The 20,054-nt window shown below is 33.1% G+C and overlaps 1 protein-coding gene and 1 gene segment (V, D, J or C); both read right to left on the bottom strand.

The window, feature by feature from the left end:
* Nucleotides 1–20,054, bottom strand: part of LOC134611209 (M1-specific T cell receptor alpha chain-like) — a 433,017-nt gene that overhangs the window by 203,671 nt on the left and 209,292 nt on the right. The window lies entirely within an intron of this gene.
* Nucleotides 12,490–20,054, bottom strand: part of LOC134611208 (T cell receptor delta constant-like) — an 83,894-nt gene continuing 76,329 nt past the window's right edge. Inside the window, 5 exon segments of the C gene segment in view lie at nucleotides 12,490–12,755; nucleotides 13,211–13,324; nucleotides 15,047–15,106; nucleotides 15,805–16,086; nucleotides 17,427–17,483. Coding sequence covers nucleotides 13,212–13,324; nucleotides 15,047–15,106; nucleotides 15,805–16,086; nucleotides 17,427–17,483 — 512 coding nt within the window.

Here is a 20,054-nt window from a genome sequence, read left to right as displayed (position 1 = left end):
CATAAATCTGACACCTCAACCAACTTTTGAAAAACATGTAGTTTGCAAATGTTGGTTGCATTGGTTTTATCAAATCAACCTAAACCTGCCCGATTTACTAATAGAAGAATGTGAACAGATGACTCTAGCCGAATATCAATATCAATAAACGCATTGATTCTATGTGACCGTGATCACATGTTAATTATTACTTTCTTGTGAATAGACACCACTCACTGTTTATCAATAATAGCAACATTTCGTGTTAATTTCTAAACCTGGATATACACATTCACTCCCTCACAAAATAATTGTCATCTTATCAGCAATCTATAAAACTCCTTAAATGTAAGTCTAACATTAATCTTGTTTAGCTTAAGCATCATGTAACTACATTCATATTAGCAGGGCTATTCACTAAGGTAATAATTTTCAGGGATTCAAAGTGAATTTCAAATTTAAACCCCTTAAGGACACATGACATGTGTGACATGTCATAATTCCCTTTTATTCCAGAAGTTTGATCCTTAAGGGATTAAAGTCAAAGCAACTGAACTGAAATCATAGATGACTTTGAAAATGTTTACATTTTGTCTAATTTGGCCTTAAATTGACAATTCACCAATTCTCACTTGGAACAGCAATACTAGTGAGTAATGCTGTAGGAATTTTTATATTCTCCTGAAAAATTAAAAACTTAGGCCTTAAATGTATCCAGTTAATAAAGGAACATTTTGATAAATTAGAGAATGCAGTAACGAGTTTTATGACACTTTTTGAAATCTAGTTACATACGATTTTGTCCAATAATGTTCTTGGACGTATATTAAATTATCCATGGTGAATTACCTAAATATTTACTACATAGCAGATTATGATGAACTGATCGCAGAGTTAGCAAAATGTAGACAAATGTTTGGAAACAGACAAAAACAATGTGGTCAAAATGGCTCTGTTGTTTTGGATCAAATTATGTCAACCATATCTCAAGAATATATTTCTAAATAAATATAGAAAAATGAATACAGTGATGAAATAAGAGCTCACAGCCATTACCCCAAAACTTAATGATCAGATACTGGCTTTATATGCAGCACTGAATCTCAATTCCAGTCTTCCACAGCTATATTTATAGATTGAATTATTAAGAAAACACAACTACTACTGCAAAAGTGAAATGTTCTAATATTCTGAAAAATTGTAGTCATAAACAACTTGATCTGGGAACCTGTGATGCATATACTCGTAAGAATTTTACTATCTCAATCAGTGTCAAAAACAGAAATTAAAACAAACAAAAAACAACTTACTAGGTGTTACTGTGAGTCTGGTACCTTTTCCAAACACTTGTTTACTGCCCCCTGAATTAGTAACACTGTGAAAAAGACTATCACAAAAACCGCACTGGGACTTCTTATCAGCTCTCCTAGCTAGAAACCAGCTCAAAGAACATTACATTTAATGTGTATACAGCAGGAATAAAGAGATTTATTCTGTTATTATAAACATTATATCGTTAAACATTTAACCATTAACCTATTAGTCTAATTTAAACCCTTATTTTGAAACAGATTGATAGCTAGCCAGACAGACAGACAGAATAGATAGATAGACAGAACTGCAGGCAGATTAGATAGGCAGGTAGGTAGACAAAAAGACAGATATAGACAGGCACACAGATATACATCCATACATCCAGACAGACAGATTACTAATATACTTTTCCCATTTCCCAACTAGTTATACTGATCCAGACTTATACCAACATTTAAAGTAATTAATGAAAACCAGTATTACCAATGTTTATGTTAAATAACTAAAATGTATATAATAAATGGTTCCATGTCATACTAATGTACTAATAAAGCCAGAGTTAGTTTAATACTTACTGGGGGTGATAATTAAGGACGTCCCTTTACCAAAGATAAGCTTGTTTACGTTTCCACTAGCCCACAGTGGTTGATACTATAGCAAAAACATGTTTCACATAACTCCTCTCAGAGCATGCAAAATCAGCTTTATGATGTGTGATTAAGGTTTGCATGGACATTTCTCCACTTTGTGAACATTTCTAGAAAATAGCTCGTTGTTATAAACTGCCATTCTTTAGTGCAATAGCATATTTAATACTAAAACCCTTCATAAGACAACAGCCCAACTCACTTGGTCTCACATGCAGCTTTGTCCCTTTTCCAAAGATAAACTTATTGCCAGCAGCATTATCACAGTGCTATACATCAATACAAAAAGTGCCACATTAAAGGTACCATGTGCCTCTATGTTTCAGTAAGACTGTATATTTCTAAACCAAATGATTGGGAATGCCTTAATTAGTAAGGCTATTAGAGAAAGAAAGGAAAATGAAACTGGAATACTATGCAATATCTGAAATAATTTATTGATTAACAAAAAAAATAATTCAGATGTTACATGCATGTATAACAAATTGTATTCTGTTAGACTCTTTTTTATATCTATTTATAGCTATCTGTTTCTTTAATCTATTTTATTTTTCAAAGTCTCGCCAGAGAGAAATATTAAAATGTGTTATAAACATTCAAACATTCAAATGATGTAATCATTTTATGGGAATACAAGCAACAAGCTGTAAAGTCTAGTTACTAAAATGGTTACTTTAGCTATGAGCTATGCAGAGTAGCATTTTCAGTGCTCTGTTAAAGGAACTAAAGGCTCTGTCTATGTCTATTATGAATTTATAAAGTCAGGATTCATTGCCACTGCCCTGGTAGTTAGTATCCTCAAAATAACAAAAAAACCAAAAACAAAAAAAAACACAGAAACCATAGGAAATCCATCATTGCAGTTCCTCTGCACCTTTGTTATAGTATATCCCCATATTAAAATTAAAGAGCAACACAGAATATGTTGGTACTATATTACTAATAAAATCAATAAAGTATATTAACATATTATTATATAAACAGCAATTTCAAGGGACCATTCCAAAATTGGGGTAATGAGTGTAAATATTTTTTTTTTATATTCCCAAAGGATTCCTCCACCTTAAGAACTAAAGTGCCCTGTGTTACATAACCACATATTTTTAGTATCTGCCTATAAAAACAAAATTGAAATATTAGGTAAGATAAAAATACAGCATAAACACTGGCTTGTTATCATATGTAGTTGACTTCCTTTCACAAAGATACATTTATTGCCATTAGTATTATCATAGTGTTCAGTACCATTACAAAGAGCCTCACGTAGATGCACCAAGTCACTTTAAATGCCTATATATGTATAAGACACATTTTAAAACATTAACTTAATATACGCTATCCAGATGTACTTTAAAATACTATTAATGCAATCACTCATCTTCATCTACATTGATTCTAAAGGAACTGGAACTCAATACTGGTTATTACACCAGATAAAAAACCTGTGGTTGTATTTATTGGATGGAAATATATTAAAAAGCCATTGCTTACTAATGGTGACTTAATAAAATATTAAACATTTCTTAATACTTACTGGAATGAACAACTAGCTGGGTGCCTTTGCCAAAAGTAAACTTATCGATACCAGTAGTGGCACAGTAAAAAATCTTAGTACATAATACATAGCTAACACCATATATCTATGCTATATTGGTACACACACATTTCTTGCTATCCATATAGCTCTCTATTAGTTAAATACTTTTATAATATTTAACCAATATTTCTTACAATGACATATCAGATGCCTACAAGGTGTCAGCAGACTATGACATTATTTGAAACGCTGACTAGGCAAAATTATTTATTTATAAAATATTTTACCAGGAAGGATACATTGAGATTTTCTCATTTTCAAGTATTTTCAATCCCTGGCCAATCAGCAGCTAATGCATTACTAAGGTTTGTCAGTCAGCAGTATCCCTATCAGTAGGGACATCAAATCTAGATTGGTATTCAGAGAGATAGAATAGCATATGTTTACTTTTATGAATCATATTACAGAAGAAGAGAACCAAGATTTTGAAATCTATTGCCATCTACTTTTTACTTATTTACTCATGACCAATTTTGTATGATAAGTACATACTCACTTGGTTGCACATAAAGCTGGGTCCCTTTTCCAAATGTTATCTTAGAGCCAAGAACATTATCACAGTGTTTAATGCCATTACAAATATCTAGGTACCTTACAAACACCAGATGTTACCCGTAATAGAGCTTGGGTAATGTTCTAAAAGTTTGCCAATCACTGGAAACTAAAGAAATTTTTATTTTGCCTATTGTTCTTCATAACTTTTTCCTTTGGGTTTCTCATTGTATATATACAAAACTACTACTTGCTAAAATTCTGAAGTACAGTATGGATCCTTTTCTTGGGTGTCGTTCAGGGTTATTAGCAAACAGAATATTTGATATAAGTGGAATGTTAGAGCAGTGTTTTTTATAATAAGGAAACTTTATTAAAGGAAAAAGTAGTTCTGATTCAACAAATTAACTAGAACTGAAAAAATGAAAGTCAAAGCTATCTTTTGTGTTCATATTTCTATGATGTCTTAGAAAACCACACAATTCCAAGCAATGTACTAGTCAACATAAGGATGGACAAAGAATAGTAAAAAAGCACTACATGAAAAGAATATACAACTATGTTACTGTTGGAAATATAAAGGAACCATAGTGACTTACAATGGAAAATCATAGATAAAAAATTATTTGCTGTCACTGATGTTTTATTCTTTCTCCATAAGCACAGTCATTTAAGTTTTCTTACACATAATATTAAACTGCTAAACATTGTTCACTGGGCTTTGTACTTAATATATCATTTTACAAGGACATTGACCATTTCATTTATTTCACTATATTATGCAAAAAACATAAAAATAATTATATGACTGGTAAATAATGTCAAATCTGTGCATTTGGTGAATGTTGTGCAATAAATAGTAACTGTGCAATTAATTTATACATTACTTGATATGCAATTAATTTACACTTGATTTGATATGCAACATAATTCTATTTTAATAAAATGTTAAAACTATTATTTAGATCTGGATCCCAGACAGTAATTGAAATGTATTCCTTGTGCCATAGTTCAAAAAGACATAAAATCGTAGACTTTTTAAAAACTAAACATGAAGGTGTACTAAGTTAACAAGAAACTTGGAAATTAGACTTAAAGTTTGTACGTTGGTTGTCATAGGCTCACAACTCTCTGTTTGGTGACTATCTCCCGCATTAAAAATAACTGTTCCTATCTCTGTCTGATCCCAATAGCATCTCTTACCACAATGTACTAGTGATACAATAATATGCAATCACCATGAAGTTATCACATAATAAAAATATACCCAGAGTTTTCAGCCATATTCTCTAAAATAATAATGTCTACCATGATACTCTGCAATGACATAAAACCATTAGATTAAAACAGTGCTTCATTAACCTTTTTTTCTGACAGGGAACCACATTATGTACATGACAAAAGATTGGTGACTGATTATTGTTTTCAAATGCTTTTTATTACATTTTACAAAAAATTAAAGGGACAAACAACAGTCTATTAGACTCTTCTATTCTGAAAGGGGTCTCCATTGCCCAAAAATGAGACAGAGTCTCTAAGGAAAACAGCCCAGGGCAGCTGCCTTAGGCTTGTTCAGTATTATATAAAGACATTCCAGATTTTGGCAACTAAGGAACCATTACATTAAAATATAAAAAGCTGTGAATGGTTTATGACTTTCTTGTTCATACACTAATTACTGGTGCATCTTTTGTAATACATTGCAGTACAGTGACCTTATTCTAGTATGTGCATTTTCTCATAATGACCATCAGATATGAATCTGTTTATCAGATGTAAGACACTTAGTCACTTTTCCTAGAACTAATTTTATAGCTTTGGCACGTAAGAAGGTAAATAGAAAGATTTCCTGGCACCTGGTATAAAACTGTAATTGTTTTTATAAATCAAGTGTATATGATATAAATACTCTGCTTACACAAGACATAGCAGCATTAATTATAATAAATGTAGATAATAATTCTGCAACAAAACTTACTTGTATTGCTCAAAATGTAGTTCTTCTTCCAAAAACGACTTTAGCTGCCCATAACAGCACACAGTGTTACAGACTCGTTCTAAAACTGAATGCATACGTATTTATATATACAATATATACACCTATATACCATCTTTATTTAAACATCTGCAGTTTCTTATGGTTTGGCCTACATTTCAGTTTATTCATTTAGGTCAGTATGTAATATTTATTTTTGGCCTGTAGAGGGCAAAAGCGTACTATGATTTAGCAATCTTTACCACATTTAGAAGAATCATTTCTGCTATCCAGGATTTGCAGTACAGCCAAACTTGCTCTTTAAAGGTTCATGGTTATGAAAACTGTGTTAATGATTGTAGATCAAATTTGGAATTAAAGTCTTTGTAATAGAAGCCAGTAGACAGGAGCTAAGTTGCAAGTGTTTATATTTTTGGATTTCTTGCAACAACCATGCATTTTACATTTTGAAAACAAATGTTCTTTGTGACATATATTGATTTGATGTAGGATATATAACTAGAAAAAGGCAGAAGAGTCTCCATGTTGCTTAATTGACAGGAGCTGGTGACTTTTATGTGATTTATTAGTCAGGCAATATCTAGTCCAATGATCCACAGCTTCCTACTTTCACACAGAAAATATAAATATTATATTAGAAAAAAATGTCATATTGAGTTACTAATAAGTATGTACATGACAAATGATGAGGGATGTATCTGACTATGATGGACTTTGCATATCTGTGAAGCTATACATGGTTTACTAACATGATACTAGTTTTCATTGGTGTAACTTAGCAGCTAAAAACCCAAAAGGCACAGGAAGGATAACTCCTGATCATGTGATTTATTCATGGAAATTGACCGTAACAGTATCCCTAAAAAGCACATTTAATGCATTGATACATGACAACAAACCAAATTAATATTTAAGCTAAGTTTGAGTTATTCCTTTACAGGTTTAACCTAGATGTTGTGCTTCAAAAGCATTCATCTTGACATTTGAGCATCTGTAGACCTTAGCCAAATTCCTTCCCAAATCACTCCTAGTCTCCATCAGACATGGGTCAAATCCTCACCATCACATGATTATTTCAGATTCAGGATATGAGGTACTGGTAATCTGGAAAATAATTACATTCAGGTATGCTAGTTACAAATGACTGTAACTTTAAAGCAACCAGATCGTGATATTGGTTATTCTTTGACAGGAACAGGAGGAAGTAAACAGTTCATTTGACTGTGATTTGGCAGGCACAGCAGTGGAGCAATGCAGGACAGAACTGTGACCCTAAGTTTGATCTGAACTGGAACTTGAAAAGGAGGTCAATGGAGGTTAGGAAGGACACTGAACTATTGTGAGCCAAGGAAGCATCAGTGAGAGGTATGTTTGGGGTAGTTTGTAAAAAGGTATGACATACGTGACTGAATCTATAGAGAAAAATGTATGCAGTAGTGAATGTCTAAAATGTACAATGAGTAAAACTGAATAATGTGGTGAGTTAATGTTTGTGAAAGGGAGTCATCAGGGGAGATAGTACACCATGGTTTTTCAAAACATTGCACAAAAAACTGTATCTTCATTATCCACTAGATGTCGCTATGAAATGTTACTAAAATTAATATTTCACATTGTATAATTTGCACATTTTGAAAAAAGAAATTCATAATGCATAATGTCCGTGCTTTCAATGCTTGTTTGACAAGGAAATATATTTTTCTGGAGTGAGGGGGCATTATTAAGATGGCCGGCTTATGGTGCAGCATTCCAAATATTTTTTTGAATTTTTTTTGCAAAAACTATAAATATTTGAGTATGCAAATATGCAACATATTAATAAAATCACAAATTATCAAATGCATTAAAGCTGTACTGATGCCCAGAGTGTACCTTTAACCCCTTAAGGACACATGACGTGTGTGACATGTCATAATTCCCTTTTAATCCAGAAGTTTGGTCCTTAAGGGGTTAAGCAAAACTTCATTTGCCAGACAATTCATCAGAGTTATATTTGTATAAGTATTACACAGCATATAGTGTTTATATTGCAGCTAGGAATTTGGGTATTACTTGGTACCAATAATAGCTCACGGTGCATAATTTTGCAAAGCGTCCCTAATCATGGCCATTAGTTGTATTTTTTTACATCTCATCTGTATGATAATATTAATTATTTTCAAACACTTTGTCCAAACATTGGGATCATAACTTGAGCAGTTTGTGTATAACAGTAATACATAAAACTCTTTGCAATTATTAACAAAAAAAAGTGTTTCTTTTATTTCACTGTATTTTGCAAAGCATGCTGAATTGTTCTCCTGATGAAAATTTCAAATGTACAGCTAAACCACAGATCTGTACAGAACCTGTCTTCAGAGGAAAACCTCATGATAACATCTCCATATGACATAATATATAAGCTGGGTTTCTATGGTAACTACCACCATTCTATAACCACCGAAAAGAACAATTTCCTGTAGGAACAATTTCTCAATATCACTCTAACATTCAGATTAACGTCTGAAATATCTAATGCTCAAAGAAGCATTTAGAACAACTTAATCGACTCTAGGCTATTGTTTTGAATTTTAAAATAAAATAATGCAAATTGTAGCACAGACCATTGAGCTTTCTATTGTTAGCATCAGTAGAAATAGAGCTCACAAAGCAATTTATTGGATGCTGAACATAAATTATATAGTGGCCACCTAGCAATGAAATTCTTTTGTGAAATAAAATAAAAAGTAGAAGACAAGTGAGGAGAATAAAAAAATAAATAGCTATGTATATTTAACTACATAATAAATCTGTGACTGCCTTTCAGTAGATGACTGACTAACATGTAAAAAGTGAATAATATGGTAAAGGACTGCTATTATAATTATATAGTAAGCAAATTAAATAAAAAATAATTAAGTTACTTTATCAATATATATTTGAAAACCATCACAAGTGTCAGCAGAAAATCAATATCTAAATATATATGTAAATACATGAATAAATAAATACAATTTATTTAAAAAACTCACAAGAAATAATAGCTGGTGGCCACTAAACCCCAGCAATGTACAGGGGAAGTGTTCAGTAAAATGTGCCAATATGGGAATCAGCATAATAAGCTAAATTAGCTGAAATACTTGCAGTAGATATAGTAAAGTAAAAGGGGCTTGGTGATGTATTTTAAATTTATCAAGCATTTAAGCTTATCTACATACGGGACCTAATTTATTTAACCCCTTAAGGACACATGACATGTGTGACATGTCATTATTCCCTTTTATTCCAGAAGTTTGATCCTTAAGGGGTTAAGGAACCTATACACTCAGGTAGATAAACAAGACATGAGCCCTGTACAATGGCAAAGCGATCAGCCAGACAAAAACCTTTTAGATGTTAACCCTTATATATCTTGAATAGCACACACAACTATGAAAAGTGTACCCCTTAGGGCACACCACTAAAAATTGGCCTACAAAAGTAAATTTAAAAAAAATGGAACATATGATTCCTTCTTTTAGCTCTACTGAGCTAAGCCCTTGCAGAGCTGGCTCATTGCACTCTCAGGCATTTAGTGTGGCCCTGCAGGGATTCTCTTAGGTCTGTGGCAGGAGTCTGATGGACCCCAATTAATTTGTTATTCCTTTCTTACATGGTGTCCATGATGATTGCTCTGTGCCATTTCTCTTATTTTTATAAGTAACATGAACACTAAATTAATAGTGGAGGGACCAGGAGCTAGTATTTAAATAATAGCTCCTAGTCCCCCCCACTATTAATTTGGTGTTTGTTTTAATAGGTTTCTTATACAGCACTGGTGAATCCTGATCGAATTGAGTATAATTTAGCATCTCATACCCACACTCCCTCCACTTATCAGTATAGTATACACAATTTTTACTGGGCTACCTTCCTCTGTACTAGTGGCGGAACTAATGTAGAGGGGGCCCGGGTGCAAGACATTTTTTTTGGGCCCCCTTTTTAGTGCAAGGATGGCTAAAAGGCAGATCCACAATGCTTTGCAAACTGGAGATCTATAATTTTCTCATCATTGGAGGGTTGTATTTGTGAGCAGTTTATATGTGTTTAAATGCAAGCATGTTTCTGTATGGAGCATTGTGTTTTTGAATGTGGTAGTGTATTTGTGTGTATGGTTTCCATTTGAATGTAGTGGCGTGTTTGTATGTAGTGTTGTCATTTGTATGCAGTTGTGCATTTGTGTGTAGTGTTGACATTTGAATGTAGGTGTGCATTTGTGTGTAGTGTTGGCATTTGGAGGCAGGTGTGTATTTGTGTATTGTGTTGGTGTTTGAATGCCTGGATGTATTGACATATACACATTAAGCTGCCACACACAGATACACAAATATGCTAACATAAATACACATACACACTGACATACAAACATACTGACACATATATGCTTATACACTGACACGCATTGACACACATAGAGATATACATAGATGCACTCACATACTGACAAAGATGCACATACACATTGAGATATATGCAGATACACACATTGAAACACACATACTGACACAGACACCCATACTGACACACAAATAGATACACATCCATACTGACACAGATACACACTGACAGATACATACACTCAGTGACCCATAGACACACTTAGTGACCCATACACACAATCACATTGACCAATACATACACACTCAGTGACCCCCCCCCCACACACACACATACTAAGTGCCACCCACCCCCAAAACACACACAGTGACCCCCACACACTGGCCCCCACACACAGTGACCCACACCCACAGTGATCCACACACACACAGTGGCCCCTACACACAGTAACCTGCACACACAGTGACCCACACCACACCAAATACACACAATGACCCACAAACACACAGTGAACCACACACAGTGACCCACACACACAGTGACCCCCACATATGACATATCCTGGTGAAAGGCAGTGTACTGCACCCGGAAGAGCCATGTAAAGGACAGCTCCTGCTGACCGTGCTGCCTCCTCCCTCCCACGTGGCTCACAATTTATACTGGGAGGTTGTGATAGCTGTCACTTCCTCCTAGACGGCAGATGTGAAAGAGTCCTGGTTGCACTCTTAAAGCTGGGACCTTGTTTAGCGAGACCAAATGTGAATGGGCCCAATTGAATGGGCCACTTGATAGGACCCCTCCAGCGTGCAAGCCCGGACAGCGGTAGTTCTGCCACTGCGCTGTACTGTATTTTCATTTACTCTTTTTTCTATAAATTTTCCACCACAGGTACAAAGCATTATAGCATAAGTTATAAAATGATTCAGACAAATTATTCACTAATAATGGTCATAGCAAATCATAGTTCCCATTCTGAAGGAACAATCCTAAATTCACAAGAAGCATGACAGCCAGTGCTGAAAGGAAAGTGTGTACCAGCAACGATGTTCTGAAATCCTGGCCTGCTGTTGTGCCCATAGGACAATAATGTGGGAAAAATACATTGTTAATAATTTAGACAGAATGGGGCTTGGTCCTGTGTGTGGTATGCATTCATGGTAAACTGAATAGTTCATCTTGACATGAGGAATTTCACTTGTACAATGATGTTGATATGGTGTACAATGAATGTGCATCTTTAGTTATCTAGAACATTTTTAATCTATTTTGTTTCATTATTTTACATGGAGTTCTCTTTGAGTTAATATTAAATACAGGAGCAATACAAAAGCAAAATAACAATTCATTCCATTACTTGACACAGGAATTCTTGTCCAGGTATCATTGATCAATACTCTCGGGATCAAGGGTTACATAGAAAGGCGACACATATATAATGGACAACAATGCTATAGTGGAAATAAAAACTGATTCCAAGTATATATATATATATATATATATATATATATATAGTAAAGTCCAAATTCTGGCACTCACCCAAACACAAAAAAAATATATATCAGAAGATACACGGGCACTTCTAAGCGCTAACATATGCAAAGGAAATGAAAGAGCACTCCTAAGAATTTTTCCAAAACATGTATTAACACAATCGACAATTGAACAGGCGCACTCAAGGATTTGTATAGAAAATAAAGTTTTGCTGTTTATTCAGCTAGTGCATAATATAATTGATGTTTCAGTCTTGGTGAGAGACTTTTTCATAAAAATGTCTTGATAAAAGTCTCCCACTGAGATTGCAATGTCGATATAGAAATTGAATGATATAAATTGTTTCTTTTTGGTGAAATTGTATTTTCAGATTATATCCAATCCATCTTGTCTTGCTGCTTGTGTCCAAAACATAAAAAAAAAACATAGTAAGGAGGTTAAGTGACGACATCATCAGTCATATATATTTATTTTTTAAAGTGCACGCATAATAACAAGATTACAAACAAGAAGACATACAGTAATCTTTCTTAAGCATTATATATAACCTAGCAAAGATAAGAGTGAGGGAATGCAAATTTACAGCCTACAGATTTTTATTTATTAATTTATTCATTTATTCTCTCAGATGTATCTTGCAATCTTCTTAATAGTTCCATGAAGAGATTACTGTAATTTCCCAATCCTAACTTTCTATTATTTAAAACTGCACATATATATGCTATTCCACACAAATGTTGTTGCTCAGAATATGCAGTATCTTAAGTGTTTCTTATCGAGACATAAATGTTTGAAGTGTAGCTGCATAAAACACGGACTCTTGACATTATGGTATTGACTGATTGGGTTCTTTTCATATATCTGTGAGATCCAGTTTAAGATTCTGGAAATACAATAAAAAAAGATGTTATAAAGTAAAGGTTATAAAAATAGGAAACTTGCAGAACAAAATGTATCACCCTTTAAGGTCCTGTGGTTGATAAAATTACCCAATGTTAGGGATAAATAAATAAATACATGAATTTATTTTAACATACATATAGACATAACATTAATTCCAGTATGCCACACAAATAACCTGGTGTTTACTTTAGCTCAGTATTAAAACCAAGCAAGAAATTAGAGCACATATATATGTATATCTCCGTACACATATATACATATACCAATTTCATTACAAATGGCAAAACACAAACATTTTATTTGTGTACATATGTTGTTTTATTTAAAAATAGTAATAATACTGTGTGTATTATGGTATACACATTCTCCACACATTTTAATCTGTATAATTTTGAAAAATGTAACTTCTATCTGCAAAAATATGAGGACTCTCACCTTATAGGATGAAGATTTTTGCACTCAGAAGAAGATTGAAGGCCAGAGTTTTGGCAAAAAGCACTCTCATACCCAGAATATTAATGCACATCATATTAACTTTCTCATTTCCTTCTGTAGAACAATATTAGAGTCAGGGTTTTAATTTCATTGGATGCACTATATTCTACAAGTCAGTTTTATAGATAGTGTTTGCAGTAATATTTTTTTTTTATTATTTAATGTTAATTACGACATATGTTCCTATCCTAATATAACATTATCATGTTAGTTGGAGGCACCAATTATCCTCTTTCCCACCTCCTATACTGCATCATTATTTTCTTATGTAAACACATATTCTGTTTTAGAATGAAGTAGTAATAGTGCTTAATAGACCCTGGAATACTCTGCCCAGGAAATTATTTTAAAAGTATTTCTTTGTATGATAATAGTAAATACAGGGGTGATTTATTATAATGATGTTAGTTAAAGAATGTGCAAGTAATTAATGGAGAACCTCTAGAATATTTCGTATTCAGTAATAACTGCAATTATAAAATATTGTGATTTAGGAAAACAAAAATGTGGTATATACAGTACTTAGAAAACAAAAGTTAAAAAAAAGAATAATAATAGAAGAATGAAAATAGTAAGAACCAACATGTATGTTATTTTTAGATTCAAAGAAGCTAATCAATGTAGGAAAATGTGACACTCTAATGGAAAGTTTATTTAACTTCTAGAAAAACAGAAGGATAAGGCACTCACTATAGTAGTAGGTATACTAATAGTATTGGGCAGCAGTAACGAGCACAAGGATTCCCAACCTTGTGGCGGAAATAGTGTGATACAAAAAATTTGTATACGTACAACAGTGTATATGCGATGGTCTAAATCCAGTTGACCTCAAAATATAAGAACATAGAGAAAAGAACAATAGTGCAATATTATAGCTATAGCCAGCGGGTTATGTAGATACTTTAAGGCAGTTACACTCACATTTCCCAGAGCTATCCCAGAGCTCAGCTGTTGGTGCGCGTGGATGGTACAATCCCCGTCTCAGGATATATTGTGGGATCAGAAGTGTCAGGAAGCCTTCTAAGGTGAAACGCGTCAAGTGGGACTTTTACTACTATTTGTATGTTATTTTTTTGTTATTAATAAATAGTATATATTTTACTTACTGTTTTATTGATTTTATTTTGGATACCTGATTCCGCTGCAATTCCTGGTTACCTTTATATTCCTTGGTGGGGATGATACCACCTATGCCATACTGACTAGAGCAGGTTGTGCTCTAGCAAATACACATCCCACAATATATCCTGAGACAGGGATTGTACCGTCCACGTGCACCAACAGCTGAGCTCTGGGATAGCTCTGGGAAATGTGAGTGTAACTGCCTTAAAGTATCTACATAACCCACTTATTATAGCTATAATATTGCACTATTGTTCTTTTCACTATGTTCTTATATTTTGAGGTCAACTGGATTTAGACCATCGCATATACACTGTTGTACATATACACATTTTTTGTATCACACTGTTTGAGGGCGCGGTTTCCTAACCCTACCTGTTCACATTATTTAACTTCTAGTAGGTCTGAAGAAAATATTATGGACATCATTTTTTTCCCTTTCATTAACTATATTTTCAACTTAAAATAAATGTATTTGTCTCACTAGTCTGGTAATTTATCATTAATTTATCATAAAGGCAGAGTGCATCTCTCAAAAATTGGGCACAATGTTTTTATTTTATTTTATCACATTTATTCTATCACTTCTAAAGAAAACAGTAAAATCCACAAAATATAGGTATAATATTAGGTACAGCGTATTTTTGTCACTACCTGTGGGGACACATTCTATCTCTGTTGAATTTACGTTTTCTATAATGTTGATTTCAGGATCTATAAAAGAATTAAGTAAAAAAGTATATTTGAGAAAAAAGCTCACAAAATAAACAGTATATTGTAATATTAGCTCTGTCAGTCGCTCTAATGTTATCAGTTTTGTATCTCAAGCACTGTATGTTTTATCAGAGTATTTTGAACACTACTAGATTATTGTTTGCTTTCAATTGGAAAGAAATCAAGCTAGATACAATAATACAGATATCCAGGCTCTTAACTCCTTAAGGACACATGACAAGTGTGACATGTCATGATTCCCTTTTATTCCAGAAGTTTGGTCCTTAAGGGGTTAAAACAAAATTACATCAGTTAAAAAGTTTACTTCTAAAAAGCTTTGTTTATTTGGTTGCATGTACAATCTCACAAACTTCACCACTGATTCATTGAAGATATTCTGAAAATCCACTCAATATTTTTTTGCTAATTGAGGATCACAGATTTAGAATGTGCATAATGAAATACAAAATGACATATGAGTATTTCAGCAAAGATCTCAGCCTTTAAAATAAAGGGTAGAATGGTTAGTAATAGTCTTATATGATTAGCCTCTAATCTGGGAAATTATAGAGAGTAGAAAATAACCAACGTAGTAAAATAAATCACAAATATTTTTCCATTTTACTCAAATATTATTCCATGTTGGCTAATGTGGCCTATAATTTGCAATATCATTAATATTGGTTTAATAAAGGTACCTTTTTCGATGGAATTCATGTATGTTTCTGTTAACCAACTGCCTTGGTGCTGTGCCTGGCAGTGTACATCCTCTGCTTTTAGATTTCCAAAACTAACTGCACTGTACAATCCATTTTTAAAGAGAATCGGGTTGGCCTTCACTGGACCAATTTCACCCTGACTTGAATTCATATAGATTTGAGCATCCTTGGGATAGAAGTCTTTCAGCAGACAGGCAGTGGTGGAGTGAGCATTTGGAGGTTTCAGCACAAACACAGAGGGGGGAGAATGATTCTTATCCTCTGGTGTGAAAATGAAAAAAAAAGAAATGGAAAACATAAAATATTATCTAGAGCTCAAATTCTCATTTAGTAACATGTCAGGTCAGGCTAACAGCTAACACTATAGGTTATATTCATATGTGATTCAACAGTAGATACTTATTCCTTACGCAAAACTAGATGGTCTTATGTGACCTCGAAATATTACATATTTTCATGTCCTGATGATCTTAGTACTACACTTCCAATTCCAGTGATTTTAAGGTGAAATTAGTATTATTGACCAACATTGAGATGTAAGTGATCCCAAATGAAAGATACACCTATAACTATAATCATGTCCAAATTTTAATTAGTAAGGATTTGAAATACATGTTGGATCAGGTATACACATTTAGTATGTACACAGATTATCTGCAGAAGTGAAGTGAGATTGAGAGACAGAGATAATATACTGATATCTATTTTCTAAATACAGGTCAGTGTACTATGTATACCGTGATTAGGTACCAGAGAATGAAAAAGAATAATGGCTATCTAACAAATGAGATTCACTTATATCCAAGTAAGTTTCAATAAGGAAAACATATACAGTAATGGACCTAAACATACTTAAAGTGTCTCAATAATAATATCAGGCTTTACAAATTGTGGGTGATGTGTTTACAAGTGCCCAAAAAACTGTTTAGTGAGAACAAAAGATATCACTCATAAATTGCTCACAATTAACTGATCGGTTAGTAACACCGACAGGCTGTGAGAAAATGACTGTTTATTTCCTGACATACAGGGTTATTCACTAAACTCCTAATAACTGGCAAAACTGAGACTAAAGTAGCCAAGTTATTATTGTAGCTGAGTTGGAGGATTTTTTTTTCAGATCATCTATTATTACTTTATTCATTTTGCCATTCAAATTTAATTTTGCTATAATTGATAGTTTAGTAAATAAGCCCTACAATACCAGCAAAAATAATAGCCTACTAACATATTACTAACACCATACTATTATATAGGGCTATGATTGTTGTGATAGACAAAGTATAGAGAATTTTGAGTCTAACTACAGCACAGATAGATATAACAATATTTTGTCTGCAGAGAGCTATAAAAACGTTAATGCAATATGTAAAGGTTTTAAGGAGTGTGCCATAGTGAATAAGTACCTCGTACTGTGGAAAAATAAAATCAATAGAGAAAATGTTCTCAATGTAAATCTTAGATTTCTACATTTCAGACATAACATATTATACTCTTAATACCACTAGATTTTCTGTAACATGTTTTGTAGCTTTGAGGGCACTCAGCTAACCTTTTTTTAACATAGAAAGCATGGATTTACTTTAAAAAATGTTACTCACCAGGTTCTACTGTCAGTTTGGTTCCAGCTCCAAATATTAAAGGATCAGTATAATACACTGTGATATAGTCCTATACATTAACAGCCGATATCCCTTTTACTGACTGCTTATAACAGGTGCATGTTTCTACTTGCCACCCCATCCGGGAACACTAACCAGATGTACAGAAAATATATAAGTGCTACACTAGATTTATAGATACTGATATGGAATTCAGGACTCATATTGCAGATAGGTACATGTGTTACAAGGAAACTTTGATGAATAGATCATAGTCAAAATGAGAATTCAGCTTATTCAAATTAAAAAAAACAGACTGAAGTTACATAGTTAACAGTTACATAGTTACATAGCTGAAAAGAGACTTGCGTCCATCAAGTTCAGCATTCCTCACATTTGTTTTTTGCTGTTGATCCAAAAGAAGGAAAAAAAAGCAATTTGAAGCACTTCCAATTTTGCAACAAACTAGAAAAAAAATTCCTTCTTGACCCCAGAATGGCAGTCAGATTTATCCTTGGATCAAGCAGTTATTACCCTACATTGAAAAATTCCTTGAATATTCTGTTTTTGCAAGTATGCATCTAGTTGCTGTTTGAACATCTGTATGGACTCTGATAAAACCACTTCTTCAGGCAGAGAATTCCACATCCTTATTGTTCTTACAGTAAAAAAAAAAGTTTCTTTGCCTTAGACGAAATGTTCTTTCTTCCAGTCTAAATGCATGACCTCGTGTCCTATGTAAAGATCGGTTTGTATTGGCCCCGAATATATTTGTATAATATTATCATATCCCCTCTCAGGCGATGTTTTTCTAAACTAAAGAGGTTTAAATTTGTTAACCTTTCTTCATAGCTGATATGTTCCATTCCTTTTATTAATTTTGTAGCCCGCCTCTGCACTTTTTCCAGTGCCATTATATCCTTCTTTAGAACAGGTGCCCAAAATTGCACAGCATATTCAATATGTGGTCTTACCAGTGATTTATAAAGAGGCAAAATTATATTTTCATCTCAAGAATGAATGCCCTTATTCATGCATGATAATACCTTAATGGAATTAGTCACTGCTGATTGACATTGCACATTGTTGCATAGTTTGTTGTCTATAACAATTCCCAAGTCCTTTTCGTGTGTTGTTATCCCTTATTTGCTTCCATTAAGTGTATATGTTGCTTGTGCATTCTTTATGCTGAAGTGCATAACTTTGCATTTTTCAACATTAAATTTCATCTACCTTTTGATTGACCAATCCCCCAGTCTATCTAAATCCCTCTGCAGCAAAGTAATAACTTGCTCACATTGTATTACTTTACAGAGTTTTGTGTCATCTGCAAACACCTAAACATGACTTTCAATGCTTTTTTTCAAAATCATTTATAAACATGTTAAATAGAAGGGGTCCCAGAAAAGAACCCCCGAGGGACACCACTTGCCACCTCTGTCAAGCTTGAAAATGTACCATTAATGACAACTCTTTGTACTCTATTTTTAAGCCAATGTTCTACCCAAGAACAAGCATTAAAGAACAAGTTAAAGGTGTAATTAATTTACACCATTGATTAAAATATCAAAAAAAATCAGAAATATGCAATTGTTTGCAGTGCTCAATGAAGATGGTACAAAATAAATAAATAAAACCAGAGCAGGACGCTAATAGGAAAAAACATTCAACATATCTAAGAGTTAATAAAATACATAGTTAAACGGTTCAATCTAACTGTGTATTTTATTAATACATTGGAAATCTCTATAACTTGCATTAATATCAGTAAATACCAATTCAGGTTCCCCAGTAGAAACAATGGGCTCTCAATCATTGCTATGTGCATAATAATTTCCCCTTCAAAAAGAGGGATTTAATGTCATTAGGATGGAACAGCATGCCCTAACGATTGGGCCCTCCTTCCAGCACAAATACTCACCCTCCTTACCAGATCCAATTTGGGGGACTGCCTGACAATTCAGACTCTCTGAATTGACTCTCTAACTTTCCAAAACACCATAAAACCTGTACATGGGGGGTACTGTTATGCTCAGGAGACTTCACTAAACACAAATATTAGTGTTTTAAAACAGTAAAGCATATTACAACAATAATATAGTCCATAAAAGTGCTGTTTGTTTGTAAAAAATGCAAAAAACGTAACTTTTACTTAAAATATCATTGTTGTAATACAATTTATCATTTTGAAACACTAATATTGGAGTTCAGCGAAGTCTCCCGAGTAAAACAGTACCCCCTATGTACAGGTTTTACGGTGTCTTGGAGAGTTACAGGGTCAAATATAGTGCTTGCAAATTAAATTCTCTGCACTTTCTCCCTGTGTTGTCAGGCATGTCAGTCAATTTTTTTATTAATTAAATCACATAATTATGTTAAAAGATTACTTAAATATACATGTAGAATTTTAATATATATGCATTTATAGGTATTTAAATTCTACGTGTATACTAATGTAATCTTTTATGTAATTACATGTATTTATCTATATATATATATATATATTTGCGGTTATTTGCATTTTATATATAGATAGATATATATAGAATGTCATTCTAAGTGTATTTTGTTACCAATATATATATATTAATAACAAAATACAGTTAGAATGAAATTACATATGAATAT

Source organism: Pelobates fuscus, chromosome 5, assembly GCF_036172605.1.
Source record: "Pelobates fuscus isolate aPelFus1 chromosome 5, aPelFus1.pri, whole genome shotgun sequence".
Taxonomy (NCBI): domain Eukaryota; kingdom Metazoa; phylum Chordata; class Amphibia; order Anura; family Pelobatidae; genus Pelobates; species Pelobates fuscus.
This window is presented reverse-complemented; position numbering and strand designations above follow the sequence as displayed.